This window comes from Molossus molossus, unplaced genomic scaffold (genome assembly GCF_014108415.1).
Source record: "Molossus molossus isolate mMolMol1 unplaced genomic scaffold, mMolMol1.p scaffold_m16_p_14, whole genome shotgun sequence".
NCBI classification, from domain to species: domain Eukaryota; kingdom Metazoa; phylum Chordata; class Mammalia; order Chiroptera; family Molossidae; genus Molossus; species Molossus molossus.
In genome coordinates, this window is record NW_023425349.1 from 5,504,684 (window position 1) to 5,520,505 (window position 15,822).

The 15,822-nt window shown below is 42.6% G+C and overlaps 1 protein-coding gene and 1 pseudogene across 7 annotated transcripts in view; one reads left to right on the forward strand and one right to left on the reverse strand.

The window, feature by feature from the left end:
* FNBP1 (formin binding protein 1) overlaps positions 1 to 15,822 on the forward strand; it is a 129,685-nt gene that overhangs the window by 32,933 nt on the left and 80,930 nt on the right. For 4 of the 7 annotated variants that reach the window (XM_036261036.1, XM_036261032.1, XM_036261031.1 and 1 more), the window contains exon 2: positions 11,934 to 12,049. In XM_036261036.1, coding sequence (XP_036116929.1) covers positions 11,934 to 12,049 — 116 coding nt within the window. Of the gene's footprint in view, positions 1 to 9,820; positions 9,896 to 10,373; positions 10,466 to 11,933; positions 12,050 to 15,822 lie in introns of those variants that run through there. The other 3 variants (XM_036261035.1, XM_036261033.1, XM_036261037.1) reach the window with 2 other exon arrangements.
* Positions 7,732 to 7,811, reverse strand: LOC118630395 (annotated as a pseudogene).

A 15,822-nucleotide genomic window follows, 5' to 3' on the forward strand; every position in this document is an offset into this window, starting at 1 on the left:
AGAGACTCAAGTGATCTTAAGTTTCTCTTATACTAAAGATTTTCTTATCAACCCAAATGTAAACTATTAAATAGTAATTATGATGTATTACAAAAACATGTATGAAAATGTGTAGGTATAGGATGATGTGTACAAAAACAACAGTAAAATGAACATCCATATCCATTCCACCCAGGGAAAGAAATAGAACATTACTCTGTTCCCGACATTTCCTGTGGCCCTCTCCTGGTCACACCTCCCCACCTCCCCACCCTAATTGAGTATTAGCCAGAATTTTGTATTAAAAATATTCTTTTGTTTTTCTTTGTAGTTTTTTATCACTTATGAATGCATCACTAGGTAATATATTATTTAGTTTTGCCTAGTTTTGGACTTTCTGTAAATGGAATCAGATGGACAGTCAAGTTGTTTTCAGCATTTAGGAGCTGTGCCTGTCTCTTGGTGCAGGGCTATGTCCTAGACTTTAAGATATATATCCAGTAGAGGCATTGCTGGGTGGCACAGGAGTGCAGTTCAGCCTTTCTAGGTGAAACCAGCCTGTGTTCTGGGATCCCCAGCAGTGTATGATCGCTCGGTCCCTTTGCAGCACAGGCTTGGCGTTCTCTGGCTTTAAATTCTTGCCAGGCTGGTGGGTGTGAGATGGTATCTTACAGTCTTAATAAGCATTTCCCTGATTACCAACAAGGTTGAATATCATTTCATACTTAACACAATTATTATTTTTGCCCCCATTTTTTTTTAAAGAAAATTTATATAGTCCTCTTTATAAGAAAACATTTTTTTTCTGTGTAACTATGTATGGTGACAGATAGTAAATAGGCTCACTGTGATCATTTTGCAATATATACAAATATTGAAATACTATGTTGGACACCTGAAACTAATATAATGTTCCATTGTACATAAATTTTTAAAAAAGAAAAACAATTGACTTACAGTTCTTTCTCTGTTCTAGATACTAATCCTTTGTTGACCACTTGTGTTTCAATGTCTTTTCCCAGTTTGTCCTTTGTTTTCCCATTCCTTGGGGTATCTTTCATGAACAGAGATTTAGTTTTTATATAGCCAAGTTTATGCTTTTTTTTTCCGTTATGGTACATGCTTTTTTTCTGTCTTTATTTTTTATTTTTTTTTATATTTTGTTCAGATAGAGTGGGGGAGAGAGAGAGAGAGAGAGAGAGAGAAACATCGATGTGAAAGGGACACATCGAGTGGCTGCCACCCTCACAACCCAACCAGGGCCGGGGACAAACTGCAACCGAGGTACGTTCCCTTAGCGGGAACCGAACCCGGGTCTCTCTGGACTGACTGCAGGCCAATGCTCTAACCGCTGAGCCAAACCGGCCAGGGCTTTTTTTCTGTCTTTAAAACTTCTTTCCTGCCCCGGTCGGTGTGGCTCAGAGGTTGAGCATCGACCCGTGTACCCAGAGGTCGCCAATTCGATTCCCAGTCAGGGCATATGCCCAGGTTGTGGGCCCAATCCCTAGTGGGGGGCACGCAGAAGGTGGCCAATTGATGTTTTCTTTCATCAGTGTTTCTCTCTCTCTCTCCCTCTCCCTTCCTCTCTCTCTAAAAATCAATAAAGAAAAAAAATTTTTAAAAAACCAAAAAACTTCTTTCCTATCTCAAAAGCAGAAGGATATTTTCTTCTATTATCTCCTGGAAATTTTATAGTCTTGCTTTTTACATTGAGGTCTTTAATCTACCTGAAATTTGAGTGTTTTTATTTTATTGATTTTAGATAGATAGATAGATAGATAGATAGATAGATAGATAGATGCACAGATAAATTGATTTGTTGTCCCACTTATGCATTCAGTGGTTGATTCTTTTTATTTTTATCCTCACCCGAGGACATTTTTGCATTCATTTTCAGATAGAGCAAGAGGGAGAGAGGGAGGAAGCGAGAGAGAGAGAGAGAAACATTGATGCGAGAGAGGCACATTGACTGGCTGCTACCCACACAACCCCAATTGGGGCTGAGGACAAACTGCAACCGAGGTACATGCCCTTAGGAACCGAACCCGGTCTCTCTGGCCCATGGGCCGACACTCTAACCATTGAGCCAAACCGGCCAGGGCATTGGTTGATTCTTGTATGTGCCCTGACCAGGGATCTAACTTACAACCTTGGCGTATTGGGAGGATGCTCTAACCAACTGAGCTTTCCAGCCAGGGCCAGTGTTTTTTTAAATGAAACAAAGTAAGCACTCTTTAATATGTTTTTTCTTGTACCTCTTTTTTTTTTTTTAAATTTTTTTCTTTATTAATTTTTAGAGAGAAAGGAAGGTAGAGAGAGAGAGATAGAAACATTGATGAAAGAGAACATTGATTGGCTGCCTCCTGCTGCCCCCCCACTGGGGATTTGGCCCACAACCTGGGCATGTGTCCTGACCAGGAATTGAACCAGCGACCACTTGGTGCTCAACCAGTGCACCACACCAGCCAGGCTTACCTCTTATTCTTTGGGATTTCGTTCACGCAGCATGTTAGGGGCAGTTACAGATGTTTATTGCTTTGACTGTATCCAGAGGAACAGGGAGGGGAACCAAGGTCACTAAGGTATTCTGAGAACATTGAAATAGGCCAGAAGTGTATTACTTCTTCTCAAAGGAATACATTCCATAGCACATTTTCCTCCAAATATCATCCACACAGACTAAAGTGTAGTCAAAATCTGGTGCTTTTTCTTCAAGTTGTGTTTCTTACCCTCTGTTGTCAGTTTAGGATATGGTATGACATCGCATGGCACTTGGCGGAGGGCATCCCTGCACACATTAGCCCCGTCCCGCCATCTCCACTCCCTGAGTCCCGCCCTTTGTCGCCCAGCATCAGCCTCCTTATTGCCCTTTTTACACAATATAATTATTGTGATAAAACAATGAAAGTGCAGCTTTTTATATTCTGTGTGCCTTTCCACATTCTTTAGATCCATATGCTGTTAGATTTTTTTTTTAAGGTTTTGTGTGTGTTTTTTAACTCATACATTCATTTTCATCTTGGATTTGTTTATATTCTCACCTCTTGCATTTAGAATACAGTTCTGGAAAGAACTGTGAACATAGAATAATTTTTTGGTTTCATTGTACCGCAGAAACAGACCCACTTGGATGGTGGCTAGATACAGCAGTTGTGCCTCAGTCTGTACCTGTTGTTATGGCAAAGTTGCATGTAGGCTTGCACTTGAAGGAGACTCTGAGCGCTCTGAAACCTTTATTGTTTTTATTTATTATTATTATTATAATTATTTTATCCTCACCCGAGGACATCCCTCCACCCTTTGTTCAGATAGAGTGGGAAGGAGAGAGAGAGAGAGAGAGAGAGAGAGGGAAACATCGACACGAAAGGGACACATGGAGTGGCTGCCTTCTGCAGGACCCAACCAGAGCCAGGGACAAACCACATCCGAGGCACACACCCCTAGCGGGAACCGAACCCAGGTCCCTCTGGGCTGCGGGCCGATGCTCCAACCACTGAGCCAAACCGGCCAGGGCTGAAACCTTTTTTGCATGCGTTTCCTTTCTAATTAAAATCCACTGTAGTAACTTGACTGTCCAACCATGATGCCGGGATGTTGGAGCCCAGGTTTTGTCAATGACGTTACATGGTCTGGCTTCAGTTGTCATTTTCGTCCCAGGGAGCACACCACCTTAATTCACAGGACCCGGTTCACGAACAGCAGATGAATCTATGACTTGACATAACCTGCATCTACTTGTACTGTCAAAACGGAAGGTGTCTCTGCTGCTTGACATTGACCTTTGGGTTGTTCCTTTTATATTTCATCTGTTCTTCCTGTGGGCAAACAGTGAAGTCACTTTGAGCAATGGTTTGTCAATACTTCAAGGTTTGACACCTTTGTGTTGAACATATATATGTGTATTTCTGCTTTTAATTCAGTGTATGAGAAAAACTTTTAATTTGTCCACAGACATTAATAGAAGTCTTAGTTAAAAATTTGAGAACTACTGCCCTGGCCAGTTTGGCTCAGCGGTTAGAGCGTCGGCCTGTGGTCCCGAGAGACCCGGGTTCAGTTCCCGCTAAGGGCACGTACCTCGGTTGCAGTTTGTCCCAGGCCCTGGTTGGGTCATACAGGTAGCAGCCACTCGATGTGTCCTTTTTACATCGATCTTTCTCTCTCTTTCTCTCTCTTCCTCTCTCTCCCTCCCACTCTATCTGAACAAGAAAATGGAAAAGTGTCCTCAGGTGAGGATTAAAAAAAAAAATTGAGAACTAGGATTTCAGATGGCATTTGTGATGATATATTTTTGTTTCAAAGGCTTTATAAAACCTTTTGTTTGTTTGTTTCTCTATATACAGCTGCTTTAATATTCAACCCAAATTGATTTTTTTAAAATATGTTTTTACTGTTTTTGCTGGTTTGGCTCAGCGATTAGAGTGTCGGCCCGCGGACCAAAGAGTCACGAATTTGATTCTGGTCAAGGGCACATACCTCGGTTATGGTGGTCCTTGGCCCTTCAGGGTTGTGTGGGAGGAAACCGATGTGTCTCTCTCACATCCGTGTCTCTCTCTCTCTGTCTTCCTCTCTCCCTCCCTCACACTCTGACTGAAGATAAATGGAAAAATAGCCTCAGGTGAGGATTTAAAAAAATATTTTTATTGCTATTTTAGAGAGAGGAAGTGAGAGAGAGAGAGAAACATCAACAATCGACATGAGAGAGAAAGAGACATTAATCGACTGCCTCCTGCATGCCCCCCACCTGGATCGAGCCGGCAACCTGGGCATGTTTCCCCACGGGGACTCGGGAACCGGGACCTCTCAGTCCATGGGATGACGCTCAACCACAGCCACACTGGCTGGGCACAAATTGATTTAAAAAAAAAAAACATTTTAAATGGAGCATTTGTTACATTTACTCTGGGTAAATCTATACCTTTTGACACTTTTCTTTCAAAGATAAGAGGAAGCTAATACCAGTAATAACATCCCAAGGGATTCTGTATAAATAGAGCCATTTAAGGTCTGCCTCTCAGAGAGTCCAAGTCCTTAGAAAAGTGGATTTATTCAAGATAAAGAACATCCTAGAACTGCGGTCCAGACAGCACCCACAGAAGTGGACCTCATGTTCCAGAGGGGAAGTTTCCCTCTCTGGCTGAGTACCATGCTCAGAGGAAGGGCTTTGCTGTGCAGGGGAGCCAGCCCCTTTCTCCGAACCACTCACACAGGGTAACTTTAGCAACTCAGTTTCTTACTCATTACAGGGATTTTTTTTTTTAATACTTTTATTTATTTATTTTTTGATCCTCACCCAAGGACTTTTTTTTTTTTTTGCATTTATCTTTAGATAGAGTGGGAGGGAGACAGAGGGAGAGAAACATCAACATGAGAGAGAGAGACACATCCACTGGCTGCCACCCACACGACTCCAACCAGGGCCGGGAACAAACTTCAACTGAGGTACATGCCCTTTGCGGGAACTGAACCCAGGACTCTCTAGGGTCCACAGGCTGACGCTCTAACCGCTGAGCCAAACTGGCCAGGGCCCAGGGATTTTGAATTAGTGTCAGCTTAATACACTTTTCAGTCATAGGAAGTACCGCATTAAAAGTTGACCTATATTTCGGAGAAAAACTTCTTGTGGCTGATGTGCATCTCCTTATCTCAAAGTAACTAGCTTTTCTGAGTGTAGTTCCTGTGTCCGCTTGTTTGCATAATTTGAACTTAAAATTTAGCTGTCAGAAGACTTCCTGGATAACCAAGAATAATCATTATATACTGAGCTAGGGAGCCCAGCCTTCACGGTGACTGATGGGGGGTGTGTATTGGAGGTATGCAAAGGCAACATTTGCTTGTATTGAACTTCATGGTTCTTCAGGAACTCTGATGAAGATATAATGACCTAAGCCAGCGTCACAGTTCATACTGACTCTCATTCGATCTTCAGTGCATAGAGGAGCTTAATCACAGAGCAGAACAGAAAACCGCCCTGGAAATAAATGCAACACAGCAGCTGTGTGTGGACTAATACAGCTGCACTCTCCTCATTTGTCTTTGCAGCTTAACCAGCCTCTCGTAGCTGAAAGCTGCTGGCGTAAACCTCTGGTGGGTTTGAACTCAGTGAGTGGCGACAGGTCAAGAGGGAGCCTTCGGGGGGTTCTTGAAAGGTTCCTGTCAGGTTGTAACCTGCTGCTTGGAAACATCCATTTGCAATCCTCTTGGCAATTTTGCAGTTAATTGTTGAGTCTATATATAGTAGGCACTTATACATTAAACATTATTTTCCACTAGGTCACATGTTCTCTGGCTTCCTTCATCCTTGGCAATATGCAGCTTTCAAACAGAAATTTTACAGTATGTGTCAGTCATGTGGTAGTGGTTCTTAAGGTGTGGTCCCTGGGCCTCTGGAGGATCTAGAAACCCTCTGCTGGGGTCCACAAGGTCCAAACTATTTTCATAATGACATTGTCTTTTTCACTGTGTGGACATTTGCAACTGATGGTGCAGAAGCAGTGGTGGGTAAGACTGCCAGCACCTTGGCATGATTCAGGGCACTGTCTCCAAACTGCTGATAGTTATTGTGCTCTTCACCATTAGCTGTTAAAAACAGTTTTATGTACAAATGACCTTGATGAAATGGTAGTGATGATTACTTTTATTAAATCTGAATTCTTTTTTTGGTAGTGAATCAACTTTATTTTCCATTTTTCAGGCTAAAAAAAAATTATATCTATTTCTATATCTATATCTATATATCTATATCTATATCTATATCTATATCTATATCTATATCTATATCTATATCTTCACTTACAGTTGACTTTTAGTATTATCTTGTATTAGTAGTAATCCTTGAAAAGACATCTTTTTACTGGTGAGTGTGACGAGATGGAAAGTATCCTAAAGCATTTGGGTGTTTTCCAAAATCTTTAGTGACTGTTGTGAGCTGAACTAGGCCTCTTTTTCATGGGACACCATCTGTGTTTCAAAGAAAGGTTGACAGACAAACTCTAGAGAATTTGGCAGTCATTTCCTTAAAAATGAATGAAGTGAGCCTGTTACTTCAAGGGAACAACTTGACAACATTTGTTGACAGTGATCAAATTCTAGCTTTTAAGTGAAAATTGGAATTTTGGAAAGTTTATATGTGCCCCTGTGAGCTGGACAGCTTCTGAAGAGTTGAAGACTCATCAGATAAAATGAGATATAAACCAAAGTGATTAAAACATTTTTTTTCCTTTATTGATGTTAGAGAGAGAGGAAGGGAGAGGGGGAGAGAGAGAGAGAGAGAGAAACATCGATGAGAGAGAACATCGATTGGCCACCTCCTGCATGCCTCCCATTGGGGATTGGACCCACAACCTGGGCATGTGCCCTAACTGGGAATCGAACGGGCGACCTGTTGGTGCATGGGTCAACGCTCAACCACTGAGCCACACCGGCCGGGCAACAAAAGTGATTTTATTTATTTATTTATTTATTTTATCCTCACCCGAGGACATTTTTTTTTTTTTTTTTTTTTTGTTCAGGTAGAGTGGGAGGGAGAGAGAGGAACAGAGAGAGAGAGAGAAACATCGATGTGAAAGGAACACATCGAGTGGCTGCCACCCACACAACCGACCAGGGCCGGGGACAAACTGCAACTGAGGTATGTGCCCTTAGCGGGAACCGAACCCCGGTCTCTCAGGACCGCCGGCCGACACTCTAACCGCTGAGCCAAACCGGCCAGGGCCAAAAGTGATTTTAAAATATTTTATAATGAAGCATGTCAACACTTGGGAGAATTACGTATATTAGTGAAATAATATTTTCTAGTAACGAACTATAGAAATGATCCTTGAAAGTATAGTCTTATGAAATAATGTTTTCTAAATGACCAGGGCATGTGTCACACAGTCATGCACAGGTAAAGACGCATTCAAGGTGCAATGTAGGCTAATGCCTTTTATTGTAACCAAGTATGAAAAGTCATTGCTAGGGTTTCAGATTTCACATTGCAACTAGCTTCTAAGAAACCATTACTCATCGAGTTTTGATGTGGCATCAAATAAGAATATCCACCATTACCTAACAAGGCCATTGAAACTCTCATCTCTGTGTGCAGTCGGATTTTTTCATGTACTTCAACCAAGTAAGGAAGCGCCACAGATTGAATACAGAAGCGACTGTGAGCATCCAGGTGTCTTCTATTAAGCCAGACAGGAAAGAGATTTGCTAGACTATGAAACAGTGCCCTTCTTCTCAGTACTTTTCTTTTTCTTTTTTCTTTTTTGGTTTTGTTTTGGAAAGTTTTTAAAAATAAAAATATACACATGCTAGTTACATTAACATGTAATGGATTTATTGTCTTTTTAAATTAATGTATATTTTAAAAATGACTGAGCCTTTAATTTCTGATAGAGTAAATATTCATAGCTGCAGCCCACATCAACAGAAGCTCTCTGGGGTCCTTAATGATTTTTAAGGGGGTTTTGGGAACCACTGTCACGAGACACAACCAAGAAGGGGTGCATTTTGGATAACGGCACCATCCCAAAGTAGCAAAGGCTTTTTTTTTTTTTAAGATTTGGAATTTTTTTTTTCCATTAAGTTTTCCACATTTTAGTCAAGAATGTAAGTGGGTTGATTAGTTTTTCATCTGTTTTGAATTTCCTTTTAGCTTCTGTCTAGAAAGTTCGTGCTTCAGCGATCCGTGTGATAGCAGGGAGGGAGGTGTCACCGGGGGGTTTTCATAGCATAGCAAGACCCAGGCTCATCTGGAACAGCACCATGTATCTGATACTGAGTGAGGTTTTATTGTGACGCTCCCCTGTCTTATTTGGACCCTGTTCTTCTAGTAGGTGCTATATATATATTTTTTTTAATTATTTATCTTTTTTGATTTTAGAGAGACAGGAAGGGAGAGGGAGAGAGAGATAGAAACAGCGATGAGAGAGAACATCGATTGGCTGCCTCCTGCATGCCCCCCTCTGGGGATTTGGCCCACAACCTGGGCATGTGTCCTGACTGGGAATCGAACCGGCGACCTGTTGGTGCTCAACCACTGAGCCACACCAGCCGGGCAGGCAGGTGCTTTACTACAACTTGCCAGCATGATTTTGCATACAGATAACTTGATCAAAAACACATTGCTAGTTTTGAGGCCGCTAATTTGTAAGGTGAACTCAATTCAAATGTAGATTTTTTAAAGAAAGGTTTCCGTAGCAAAAGGTGTTGCTTTATATTATATACATTAGGGCTAAAAAGAATCAGAAACTAATGGAATAGGGAAAAAATATAGTTACCCTGTTGACAAGAGTGAAATTGAAGAGCAGATGGTCTCAGCAAGTTTTCAAGCAAACACCTTTAACTACTGAAAATAGCCAGTGCTTTGGAGATGGTGGGAAATTATACAGAGAGGGGCCTCTCAAATTAGGAGTGTGTGGAAAGGAGTTTTTAAATAAATATGATCACTGTGAAACTAAATCAACAAAGGTTTGCAGATTAGCAGAGAGCTTTAAGACACCTTGCTCTAACTTGCTAAGAACGATTTGGAATCCTTAGAGTTGCCCTCCATATAGCAGGGGACACAACCCAAGACCCAGTGGATGCCTGACCAGGGATAATAATGAACCCTATCTATACAGACATGCCCATGAGAATGTTTAATTTATAAATTAGGCATAGTAGGAGATTGACAATAACTAGCAATGAAATAGAACAATTAACAATAAGTTGTAATAAAAGTTGTGTGAATGTGGTCTCTCTCTCTCTCCAAATATCTTATTGCCCTGTACTTACCCTTCTTGTGATGATTCGAGATGACACAGTACCTACATGATGAGATGAAGTGAAGTGGAATTTTCCATTGTAATATTTTCAGACGGCAGTTGACCGAGAAGAACTGAAACTGTGGAGAAAGAAACTGCAGATGAGGGGGGACTACTGCACTTGAATTGTTTGTATATTTGTTCTCTCGAGTGGTTTAAAGATACTTAGTCTTGTGTTTACACTATTCATTTGCTTGACAACCCTTATCATTATAAATAAAATAGATAAATCATCTCCCTGAGCAGTCTCTTGAAATGGCATCTAGTTGTTTGTGGAATTATTGAGGAGCAAAAATCTATGAACACCTTAAATATCTGTCCCTTATTTTTATGAGAATATTAAAAATTATTAGGTATAAAGACATTTTACAGTGATTATTTTTAATTAGAAAAACATGCTAGTAAAATAAAACCTTAGTTTCTTAGTTCTCAAACTGTCCTGTGGGCCAGAATGGGAGTAAGGTTGAGGAAATTATTTTTCTTCAGAAGAGGGTTTCTCAAGTTTGACTGCCACCTGTCCGCTCCCGCCCAAGCTGGATTTGTCCGGAATTTTTACTGGTTTCGCAGTTGGCACTCCTTTGAATGGAAAACAGAATTGAAGCACCACGACGGATGTAACGTCAAAGGTGCTCGCTTTAAAACCAAGCCGAAGGGTGACGCCGCGTGTTCCCTGTCGGGTTGCACACGCCTGTGATGGGGTAAATTATAGCTTTGCATTTTTATATTTGATTCGGCACCTTCCTGTTCTACTGATCCTCACAACTGATTCGTGAAATTAGGCAGGGATTACTTCTGCGTTCGGTAGGCAAATGACTAACACCTTGCGCTGCCCAGGGCCTTTCTCTGGGAAGTCCCAGCGCTTGGGCTAGAACCCTCATCCTCTGTTAGTTGCCCTTCAGAGGCAGCAAACTTTCCATCATGGCCTCTCTGCAACCCCCACTTCCCCATGATGTCGCGCTAACACTCTGTCCACCGGCTCTCGCTCCTCACTGATGAACCCAGAGCCGAGTTGCAGCAGACCTTGCTTGGCCTGCTCGTCCTTAGCTGCTGCTCACATCCACCAGCTCACTGACCTCCCTCCGTGAGCTCCAAGATCTGTTTCCAACTCTAGCGGCCATACCGCCCCCTTGTTCACCATGTCTCTTCACCCCCAGCTGCTGCCCTTCCATCTATGTTTCTCTGGAAACAGAAGCAGGAGTCACCCTGGAATCCTTCCTTTCCTTTGACCCCCCCCCCCCCCAGCCTCAGCCAACCAGTCACTAGGACTCAATTATATTAATGCCAGTAAAATCCTTCCCTCTGCTCTCATGTTTTCTTCTTTGAACTGGAAAAGTCTCCTGACTTCAGTCTTCTGAACATGACTATGGTTATGTCTCCCACCCCCCCGCCCCCACAAGCCCTTTAGTGGCTCATGCGTGTCCATTGGAGCATCTGAGCTCGCCATTCAAGGCTTTGAGTGATCAGGCCGGGACTTTGTCTGGTCCTTGCCCACTACCCCACCTTGTGCTCCAGAGGACAAGTTCATCTGCTTCCTGGACATCTCCCTGCCTTTGCATTAGCTGTTCCAAGAACCCCTCCACCCCCATTCTTCCAGTCTAGGAACTTCAAGGCACGATGCAAATTGAGCTCGATTTCTGTTCCCCAGCCCCTAGCACCATTCCTAACGCATAGGCTTGGTTGGTTGAATTAAATCCATGTGCGTTATTTTACCGGTCTGAGGAAAGCAGTATTTTGTAACTCTTTTCCTTTCCATATCCTGGCCCCCAATTTCAGTGAACTGTTTTGAGTGAGCACGCAGAGGTAGCAGTGCAGGTGCTGATAATGGGACTGAGTTAACATGGGGTGTGTTTCACCTCTCAGTTTTCAGTAGCTGATAAAGAGATTTTCCTTTGTACCAGGACATTAATTATATCCAAAACACATGTTTCTAATAGGGATGGAGAACGTGAACAAATGGGTCAGAGATCAGTACCCGAGGCAGTTAGTTTTCAAACCAAATTTGGTAATGTTGATTTAAAACTGCTCAACACAAATGCACCCAAGTACAATCATGGAAAATATCAGAATTGCTTTCTGTGTAGCGGCATATTGTTGAGAGAACTGTTCATTGAAACTCTGTTCATCACAGAGAAAGATTACAAACTCTCTCTCTCTTTTTTAAAACAGGATCAATTTGACAACTTAGAAAAACACACACAGTGGGGAATTGATATTCTTGAGAAATACATCAAATTTGTAAAGGAAAGAACAGAGATTGAACTCAGCTATGCAAAGCAACTCAGGTAAGTTGATATTGAGAAAAGTTATTTGTTTGTTAACTGCACAATGGATGTGAGGATAATTGCTATTCTTATTTTATGCTATACATGTATAATCCTTCAGATAGTTCTTTTTCCCTTTCATGTAAGATAACATTTCAGTAGAAACAATTGTTTTTAATATTGAAAAGTAATTCTCTTAAAACAGGGAACATAAAATGTAACTTATAGCTTTTAGGCTCTTTTTTTTTTTTTAAAGTCTATTTTCTGAATTTTGGAGCAGCTGATTTTTTCAGAAAACTTTTTATTGAAATAGAACTTCGATAGAAAGAAGTACAGGAATCCCAAGGGCACGGCTGCAGAATTTTCAGAGTGAACACACTCATGTAACCACACCCAGGTGAGGAGACAGAAAGGATCCCTTCCTGTTCACCGCCCTTCCCCCAAGGGTGACCACTCTCCAGACTTCTGACAGCAGGGATTTCATCTTGCCTATTTTCAATTTAATTTTAATTGACTTTAGAAAGAGAGGAAGGAGTGAGGGGAGAGTGAAACATCGATTTATTGGTCCACTTATCTATGCGTTCATTGGTTGATTCTTGTGTATGTTGTGACCCTGACCCGGGACCGAATCTGCAACCTTGGGTATGAGGATGGCGCTCTAACCAACTGAGCCACCAGGCCAGGGCTGGTCTTGCCTGTTTTTGAACTTTATGTGAATGCCCTCATTTATTAGGTGGCGTCTGTATGTGGTTGGCTTCATTGTTCTCCATTATGTTTGTGAGATTCATTCATATTGTTAGATGTGGTGGAAGTTGGTTTCTTTCCCTTGGTTTCAGTGTTTTGGTGCATGAGTGCCACGGTCCATCCAGTCTCCCGTCCTAGGCGATTGCTTGTTTCCTGTTGAGGATCAAGAATGGCCCCAGGAGTGGAATTGTGGGTCATAGGCTTTGTGTATGTTTAGTCTGAGTAGATGGGGTCCGTCTTCCAAAATGCTGCTGATGCGTGCGCCCTCCAGCAGTGTGTGAGAGGTCCCACAGGGCAGCATTTGAAAAGCACTTTGGACCTCTTAACATCTTTAATGATGAAAGTATCCAAGAAATGTATGCTTTTATATAAAATGTCGGAAAGTTTGGGTAGAACTAAGCTTGAACTTGAAGTGGCAGGCAAAATCTTGAATGATTACTTGTTTGGTGGAGTTGGATTGTGCAGCTTGTTAAAAGATCTAGGTGACTTGATTTGGAAACATTTCTTTTTAATCCAAAGATCATTTGCACAGGGTTATGTCACATGCCATTGAAAGCATGTGGGTTCTCCTAGGGTTAGTGGTGTCGTTTGTAAATAGGCAGCTGTTATGTAGGGAATATTTTTATGGATGACAAGTTTTGTGTCCGCTGCGTAAGTAAAACGTAAAGCATATTGCTCAATGAAATCATTTTTATTATTTGGTGAGTCCAGATTGGTTCCTAGTGCCCTGTGTGTATATCAGCCTCATTCCTACCTTGAGGCTTTAATTTTTTTATTAATATTTTTTCTTTATTGATTTTAGAAAGAGAGGAAAGGAGAGGGAGAGATAGAAAAATTGATGAGAGAGAACATTGATTGGCCACCTCCTGCATGCCCCAGTGGGGACGGGGCCCACAACCCGGGCATGTGCACTAACCGGGAATCAAACCGGCGACCTCCTGGTGCATGGGTTGATGATCAACCACTGAGCCACATGGGCTGGGCTACTTTGAGTCTTTTAGAACTGAACATAGGAATAGAGAGTGAGCTGCTTCATGTTGATTATTTAAATGTTGACTGTTAGTAATAAAATGTGGTCTTATATGTGAAAATGGATTACATACAGTTTTAGCTAAAATACGTTCTCACCTTGTGGATTTATCTCTGTGTGTTGTCTTTCTTCTTTTCCTGTTAGCATCCGCTCCTCTTTGCTGGTGCCTGAGTCCACTGTCTCCTTTTGCTTTGGAGGGTTGTTGTTAAATGTCAATGAGTTTGTTCTTACATATTTCTGTATCATTCTTTTTTTTTTATTGTTGAAAGTATTTCAGATGTCCTTCCCATTTTCCCCATTGACCCCCTCCTTCCTGCTCCTACCCCTCTCCTGCTTTCCCCAACCTAACCTAACGTCTGTGTCCACTGGTTGTGCATACGTTTCTTTATCATTCTGTGTCATGAGTATGCACTCGGCTCACTGCCCTCTCTCATCCTCCTGGGTGAGGGAACTGAGGACCTGGGTAACAAAATGGGAGGCTGTTGAAGACTGCAGATTCCAAGGTAGACTTAGGTAAAACTGAACAGCTCCTAACTGACCATTTCACCCCACTGTGGATCAGTCTCACAACCAGAAATAGAGTATTGGTGTTACCGCTAGGATGGTAATCTTGGGGGAAGTCATTTTCCTGAGATTTAAATATTAATATTTGTTTCATCACATCCCTGAGAAGTATCTAAATTTGTACTTGTTGGGAGAAGTTGATAAAGAAAGATGATGAGCCCTGGCCCGTTTGGCTCAGCGGTTAGAGCGTCGGCCTGTGGTCCAGAGAGACCGGGGTTCAGTTCCCGCTAAGGGCATGTGCCTCGGTTGCAGTTTGTCCCCGGCCCTGGTTGGTCGTGCGGTGGCAGCCACTCGATGTGTCCCTTTCATGTCGATGTTTCTCTCTCTCTCTCTCCCTCTCTCTCCCTCCCACTCTATCTGAACAAAAAAATGGAAAAATGTCCTCGGGTGAGGATTAAAAAAAAGAAAGAAAGAAAAGATGATGAGTAATTGAATAAATGCCTTCTAAACGGTGACTGATCCTTCGGACAAGTCCTCCCACCTTTGATACTGAGCTCTCAGCCAGACCCTTCATGTTGAAACGCAATCATACTATTGATCCTTGTTGACCTGCTTTCTAATGTTCCCAAGTGACTCCTCCACGGTTTCTTTTACATCAGCCTCCAACGACCCCTGTCCCAGCCTCACCGATTGCTCCCTTCTTCACTGAGAAATGGAAGAAGTCAGGAGAAACCATCCTCAGACTCACACTCTACCGCCTGCCAGCACGTTCCCCCTCTCTGTGCCCCCCACCCCCACACTGCTGTCTAAGCCCAGGCCCTCCTCTCGTGCGTTAGGGCTCATCACTTTCTGACTCCAGAACTCTGCCCCATGGGTTCTCCTTTCTCTCCTCCATCAATCTCTCCTGGATTGTTCCCATCAGCACACAAATACGCCACCACATTTCATTAAAAAGTGAAACTATTGAGTTCACACCTGCCCCACCAGCGACTGCCATTTCTTTGCTTCCTTTGGCAGCAAAACTTCTCAAAAGTGTCCTAACTTGCTGCCTCAATTGCTCCGCTTGTACTATGTTCATGTCCGCTTGCCAGCACAGGTCCTCAAAGGCACCAGTGACCCCTACGGTGACAGCCCAGTCGCCTGTTCTCAGCGGCTCTGACAGGGTGGATGCTCCGGCCCCCTTGTCTGGCATCTGATCTCTAAGGCAACGGCTTGCAGACATGTGTCTTCATGCTGGACCTCTCTTCTGAACTCCAGAAAGAGATTACACAAAGCCTCCATTTGGATGTCTAAAAGATATCTGAAATGGAACATATGGGAAACTGAGTCTCTCCGCTCAGAATCTGCATCCCCACAGCGTGCCTTTCCCACTCATGGAGGCAGCTGCATGCTTCCTTGCTCAGCGCAAAAACCCTAGAGTCATCTTTGGCTGCCTTCTTTCTCTCAAGTTGACCCCACTTCCATCAAAGCTGTCAGGAAGTCCTGGTGACTTTCCTTTCCAGATAGATCCCGGATC